Consider the following 7608-nt stretch of genomic DNA (forward strand, 5'->3'; position numbering starts at 1 on the left):
GTACATGTTCACCACAGCCATTTCTATCCCATCACTATCTGACTTTCTATAGTTCTCCCCTTAACATCATGTCTGCTCAACACCTCAGTTTGAACAGGTGTGATGTTTCACCTGTTACCTTCACCTTTATGTTCTTTTTAGGTCTATGTCAATCACTACCCTCTCCCCACTGGGAACACTCTGTACCACTTCATCCAACTTCAGAATTCTCCTCCAATCGTAGGATCCTGTTGGTCCTACGTTTGGAGATGGCCGAGTTTGTAAACAACACAATTATACAGATTTCAGATTGCTTTCCCTCTTAAGGATCATATCATGATGATTATTGTGGGGTCTTTACCTTACAATATAAAGCCCCTTAAGACAACTGTTGTTGTAGTTTGGCAGTTTAAAACTAAAATTGAACTGAATTGAATTGAAAGTCCCCAGGGCTTCCTGGGTGACTCACTCACTCATGAGCCATGTCAGGCCTTGGAAATAATATATTCATTGCAATCGCATTTGTCAATTGTGGGTGTATACATTCAATCCCGGTTGAACCTACTTTGATTACCTTTTCCAGAACTGAAATCTCAACTTCCATCTTCCCATCAATCAACTTATTGTTCATGGTTAGACTCTTACTGTCTACGCGCCAAAGTCCAAGGGATCTTTCAGGAATGGTAGTGGAACTGATTTTTGACCTATTATTTTCTTATCTCAAACACAATGTTTTACAGAGCAGGTTAGGTCTGCAGCATGGCAACATAGCCTATTAAGAAATGATCTATCTTTGCAACATCTAAATCCCAAGTTTAACCCTGAAGTTATCTTACTAAGCCACAAATCTTAGCTCTGGTCTTCATAGTTCTGGCCTCCATCTCTCATGCCTTTCTGCTTTAGAGTGAGGTGGAAATAAAATGAACCCTGCCAGAGTTTGATCAATGGTTTTAGCAGGCAAAACTTCAGTAGTAGCTAGCTTGTTTTTGAGTGCTGCTAATGAACACTGAAAGTTATGCCACACACAGTCCTACTGCCAGACTGTAAACTACTGCTGAAAAATAATCCCTGAACAAGAAAGAAATTACTCTGCAACCCTTAAAAACTATATTACACACTTGTGACGTGTATTAATGTGTTTGGTATAGGTAGAGTAGGTCATCGACTAATTGAAAGTTTGGTAGTCTGATTCCTGGCTGCTCCAGTCTGCCTTTTAAATATCCTTTAAAAGGCAGACTCTGGTAACCCCAAGGTGCTCTTTGATGCATCCATCACAGTAGAAATGTTAGAAAGCACGCCATAGAAAAAGCATAGTGCTTTTATGAATGAGGCATGCTGAATAAAGCGCCAAGTACTCAGGTAGAGTAGAAAAGTGCTATAGAAGAACCACTCCATTTAATATATTGTTCAGTCTTGCAAAAACACATTCAGTTATAGTGAGCAGGTTTGAGCTCCTCTGGACCAAAACAGGCAACCAGTTTTCCAGATTCCATCTAATGTTTTTATTGTGTTGTCAACACAAGGATGAATACACCGTTCCAGTTGCAAAAAACTGGCATGAAGCAGACACAAATGTGTGAAATGATTTGTGAAAACATTAAAACAGTCTATGGCTTACTGAGCATGACACTGAATCTACATACAAATTCAAATCAACTCACTGACAGTTGGAGCAAAAAGCTTTTTCTTGTATATAAATATAAAAAGGGGAAAGGAAGGCCACTATGGGCCTAAAAGGAAAGATAAAGTCTCTTTCACCGAGACAGCTTAGCACTCAACAGAGTTATACATATCCCATTTTCTGTTATGGCACCAGTATCAAAGCATGCCCTGGACTCGCTGGTTTCCATTGCAGATGCTTCACCTCAAATAGTTTTATGCAGCTAGTAGGCACTGAACCAACAAGTAGAATAGAATATAACTAAACGGAAAAAAAAGACTACAAATTAGAGATAGTTGTTGACTGTCACATGAGGTATTGTGGATCAAAGCATTTCTGTACATTGTCTCATTTTTCCTTGTTTTTGGAATATTATGGAAAATTTTTCTGTAGTTATGAACAAAAAAAAAAGATCACATAGAATACACAAGAAAAATAAACAAATGAGGATGTCAATAACAATTTCTATGAGAAAGTTCAATCCTAAAATGGCATTATATCGACATATGTATAAAACAACCAAAATGTAGCAGCAAACAGGAGAAAAGCATGGTTTTTAATCAATTTTTTAAACATGTAGCTGGAATTTATTTTCTATAGCAGCGGAATACAAGGAGTGTTTCTCTCCTACTCTATCCTTAATGTACAATCAGAAACCTATTTTACAAGGTTCCTACACAGTGTGACATGCTCACAGAACTCACGTTTCCCACGCTTTGACTCCATGTAGTAGAGAGCTCTCCTTGCTCATGGTAACCTGTCCATCCGTATGTATAAAGTATATATCAACCTGAACATGACAACATCCCCGTGCTGTGTAGGAGCCCTTGTATGAAATATACAGCAGTAAGACGCACCCCATTGGTGAGCCCTCAAACTTTTTGCCACTTCTTTTGCTGGCTTCGCTTCCCTTTTTCCTCTAGGCAAGTCCCAAAAAACGCACACCACGTCTTTTAGGTTTGTGCAAAATCAAGTTAATATTTTCACCACTCTCTTTTTTTAAGCTTCATTGCCCTCATAATCTATGACACGTATGTGAGCTGGGCTACAGCAATGGAGAAGAATTACAGAGACTAGTTGCAGTTTGACCTGTTCTGGAGGAAGAAATAAGCTTGAATTTAACGTCAGCTCATGAAGCCATGGTCAGCATGAACCTACAAAGATAAATAATATGTTTTACTATACAAAAATGATTTGAACTATTAAAATAGTACTTTTTACGTTTAGCTCTGGGCCTTTAACATTTGGCTTTGCACACATTTAAACCTATAAAATCATGACGTCAGAGCAGCTCTACCTGTATGAAACACTGAACTGGAAGGCAGCTACAGCGAGCCACGGTGCTGAGCAGCTTTCAGTTTCTGCCACAGTGCTCAATTCTGTGTCCCACACCATGAATCAGATCCAGGCATAACTGGGTGTAACTGTCAGCAAGTACTCCCCACACTCTCCATCATCAAAAGACTGTTTTCATATTGTTTTACAAACTATCACTGTGACTTTTAGCTGAGCCAGCATCACTGACCAAAAGTGCTTTTCTTTAGAAAACAAAGTTGGAATGAATTACGTCTAACTACACAGAGAAAGAACAGACTGTGGACTGCTCTGTTTATATTTGATTTTATCAAATAACAGGTAAATGGGTAAAGCAAAAATCAAAGATTGACCAAAGAATTTCCCTAGTCCAAACCTTACAATAGCAGTCCAAAGTCTTTAAGGGTGATAGAATGTGAGCATCTCACCCTACGTTTGCTTTAAGACAAACAAACAAACAAGCTTTGAAGAACAGAAGCATAAAACTAACTAACTGAGAGGTTTAAAATGATACATAATAAAGTGACTAAATATAAGCAAGCAGGGTATATGAGTGTCTGCACTACAAGACAAACATGGAAACTTGGGCAGGAACTCTAAAGCATTCCGACATAACAGAAAACGAAGTAAAAGACGAGCCTCTTGCTTTCACGTGAAGCCCTGATGACAGACTATGAGAACCTACTGTACACTTTGGGATGTTTTAGTAGGCATGCTCAGTCTGCTTTAATTGAAAGATTCCTAATTAACGTGTGAGGGAATAAGAAAAACATTTGCCTCTGTGGCTTCAGCTCCAGCTCCACAGAGCTCATTGATATTCAGTGTCTGTTCTCTCTGGTACATCTCTGTAGAGTTCATTTCTTTTCCTGGCCTGGGAGGGGACGCTGGCAGGACATGTGACAGGGGTGAGCATGGTGAGCATCCTATCTTGGCAGCCGTAGTGGACAGCAGGCATGTGAGTGACACGCTGGAGGAGGAAGGGAGGGAGGGAGTTCAAGTGGGGTGCCCCATCCCTGGTCCGCCCGTTACCACCCTCTGACAACTTTCCCTCCATCACTGCTCATTGTGCGACGTAGGTCCGGGTCGCCTCAGATGTTGATGTCTCTGACGTCTGTTGGGGTGCAGGACAAGTCCGTGTCCTCGTCAACTCGTTTAGTTTCTGTTGTGCCATTGTGCTGTTGTGCCTGTCGCAGGCTAGACTCCAGCAGAGACTCTATCTGCTCCTGACATGACCGCAAGCAGTCCTGCAAGCACAGAATTGAGACTGAGTCAAGACCAATTGCACTGCAAACATCAAATAAGTGACAAAACGTTTCCATACCGGGTCGCTACGAATGACCTGCGACAGGAAGTTAGTGAGGTTCTGGGAAGACAAGGACGCATCTTGGCTCTTCAGGTAGAGCCCTTGAACAGCTGCTGCTACACTCCCTGCGGCCACCATTGAGGGAGGGCTGGCAATGAAGTTGACATCTGTTAAAACAGCACAACAAAGTTTTCCAGGGATGAAAACAACTGCACGCTCATTGCTAACCTGAGAAACTCAGAACTCTGTTTTCTGCTCACACACACACACACACACACTAAGGACAAAGTTCATGTCACACCTGTAGCACACAGTGCCACAAAGGTCTGGGCATGTTTCCTGAGGATCTGCTTGGTGGAGGGATAGATCTTCAGCTTGGACAGGAAGTGCTCGATGAAGTCATGAGGAGTTACTGAAGCCAGATCCCACTTGAGCTTGTTGAGAACCAGCAGCTCCATTTGCTGTGGACGGAGCAGAACAGAGGGAGTCACTCAAACTGATCCGTATACAGTACAAGTGTCTGTGGTGACATGTATTTATTCTAGAAGTTATTTTAGGTTTTAAAAGTTTTATCTAATCTGCTTTTTCTTAAAATGACATTTGACATCAAGTTTCTGTGTCCCCATCCCGTCCAAATGTATACAAACACAGTCATCCACAAAAACATATGCTGCAGTGTAGGAACATGAATAATTGAGATATGCTCCTTTGAAGGGGAGCACACAATAGAAGAAGACTGTGAGACTGACTGGAGCCAATGTTGGTTATTGGCAAGCATGTGCAGGTCTGTCCTATGACCACTAGGTGTTGCTGTGAACCAGATTTTTCTTGGCAGCCACTGAAACCATTCATGAAATCAGAGCGGCCTCCAGCCACCATGGGAAAGTCATCCGCAGCCATTCAGACACTGCTGCACATTTCTGCTCTTAGTTCAACGTCATTTCAATACAGTTTCCTCCCTCCCACCCACCACGGTGACACTAACCAGATAAACTGCAAACATTAGGTATACTGTTCAGTGCATATTGTGCTGTATGTGTTATGCAACATCCAAGTGTGCAGAAGTCAATTACCAGCAGTTCCCCGGGCAGGACCGAGTTGTCCGTGTAAATACAGAGTTTCTCCGCCGTTAAGGGCACAGTCTCCTTCATTTTTGATGCTAGAAACATGCATGTGGCTCCGAGCAGCTGTAGTCTTGTTTTCCTGGTGGCCTCAACTGATAGAAATCTGTCCAAGTAGTTCATAGCGAGCGGAAAAACCTCCTCCTCACATTTCTGTTCCTCGCAGACCTGGGAGGGTAGACAAAGCTATTAGAGTATGCTTTTGCTCGGTTCCAGGAACTTCCAACTCATGTGCATTGCGGAGTCTTTGTCTCTGCGTCTTAATCCGTGCACAGCTGTTTGCGTTCAAGAGCCGCACTGACGACAAACGACATTAGAACAAATTACAGTCTGCACATTAAATATGTTTGAGTTGTTTCAATTTCCTCACCACTCTATTTAAAAAAACAAAACGTAATTTCAGACCACACCGGAATAATGGCAAGTTCACACGCAATGTATTTATTACGTAGTTTGGAGTGTTCAGCACAGAAAGCAGCCGAGAATTAGTTTGCAGTCAGTTCTGACTGAGACACAAAGGTGGCGTCCATGCAAGTTCCACACTCCAATTTCAACTTCGTCATCTTTTCAAAAAATATTTAGAAATATTTAAAAATTATCTGGCCGTGTTAAAATAGGATTTAAATGATCCTTATCGAATGACTAATCGGATGGGACACAAATGTACCCGACTGCAGTCCAAGTGAATTCAAAAGAAAATGTTTTTTGCGACGGGCTTTCACGTGTTGCAGGCAGCACTTCCCCCGGCGCCCAGATGCACAATTTCAAAAATTAATAAAAAATACAAGACAGCACAGAATTCATTCCAAAACTACACGTAAATGTTTAAAAACATCTCAAGTATTAAAGCCGACTCCAAAATGTCATTTCTTCATTTTACGCTTTCTAAGAATATCCATTTTTCGTGGCGACCTTCACACGCAGCCCGGACCGTCGGCAAGCACAACAAAGTTTAGCAGCGGACAGCAGCTAAACGAGCGCCAGCAGGCACCGTGCAGCAGTCTCATCTTATACAGGCATTTCTTTCCGATATTACAAAGTTATTGTCATTTCTGTTGACATTATTGATTTTTAAAGATATTAAAATCTTCCTCCTGTACGACAACAAAGATGGCGCATAATACTGGCACAGAGCAGACTGCATACGTGTACATTGCTGTTATTTCGGAATATTTTTTCCGATCTCGTCAACATTTAATGCAAGAAGCAAAAACATGCGGAATCCAAAGGAATAACTAAGAAAGGCAGCCGACTCGTGGTGGAAAGCGAGAGGCCGATCTCCGCTTATAGGTGAAGGACCACCCAGCACTCATCGGGACTTTTCAGAGCCTTTATGTAACATGCACAGTAAAATAGCAGACGGAGCCGCACAACTTTCATATAACGACCAATATGCCACCTTCGGGTGTACACAGAGGTTAAGCAAGCGACACGCCGTCGGGGAGTTGGAAGCAAAAAGTTAAAGTCAAATAAACCAACCTCCAACATCCAGGTGGCAACTATTTTTCGCATTTTTGGTACAATTTCTTTCTGAACACACTTGAAGTAGTTTGGCGAAGGCAAGTAGTTTTCTTCGGCCTTGAGCATGGTGTGTAGAACTCGGTCATTGAGCAGGTTGACGTCCTGGTAAGCTCTCCTGATTGAGTCCACCTCACAGCACAGCAGCTGGTCCTCCATAGTAGGCTAATTCTGCTTTGAGTATATTTATCACTGCCGATAAAACTTTCCTATCTCCGGGTTAAGACGTCACCGTGTAACAGTAAGAAGACGCCGGAGCACAGAAACCCACAGCCAGCTACTTTTCTCGCCACTTTCTTCTTACTGGGCTGCCGCTGCTGCGTGCTGTTACTCCGACTGTGTGCGCCAGCCCTCTGGAACAAACCACTTCGCACTGCGAGACAAAAACCCCTGCCTCGCGCTCACCAAACACGCACGAGAACACACACAAAGTTTATCAGCGAACACGCACGGCGGAGGAGATGACGTCAGCTGTTGTTAAGTGTTGGGGGTGGGCAGAGGCGGCAGGGGGTCGGATCAAAGAGATAAGCAGTCTGCAAAAGAGCGCGCGAGGAAGGGATTCTATTATAGCGCTATACATATATATAAGAAAGAGAAGGGAAGACCTCCCTCCTCGCGTCTCTCCCCCCTCCTCCTATAGCCTGGTACCTTCTAAAGAGGAGGTGGGAGGTCCGGGGTCAGGGAGACGTCTGTCCCTTTTGGAAAGGATATGC

The 7608-nt window shown here is 42.8% G+C and overlaps 1 protein-coding gene across 1 annotated transcript; it reads right to left on the reverse strand.

The window, feature by feature from the left end:
- Positions 1-1457: 1457 nt before the first annotated feature.
- On the reverse strand, positions 1458-7406 carry ccnd1 (cyclin D1). Its single transcript, XM_085278913.1, has 5 exons — positions 6857-7406; positions 5330-5545; positions 4558-4717; positions 4275-4423; positions 1458-4197 (listed from the first exon to the last, which is right to left on the reverse strand). The coding sequence occupies exons 1-5, from the start codon at positions 7052-7054 to the stop codon at positions 4042-4044; spliced, it is 879 nt and encodes a 292-aa protein (XP_085135039.1). The 5' UTR covers positions 7055-7406; the 3' UTR covers positions 1458-4041.
- Between the last annotated feature and the right edge of the window lie 202 nt (positions 7407-7608).

The sequence above is a fragment of the Mchenga conophoros genome, linkage group LG1 (assembly GCF_057382185.1).
Source record: "Mchenga conophoros isolate Kocher_MC1m ecotype Shallow Benthic linkage group LG1, M_conophoros_male_GT1.1, whole genome shotgun sequence".
NCBI lineage: Eukaryota > Metazoa > Chordata > Actinopteri > Cichliformes > Cichlidae > Mchenga > Mchenga conophoros.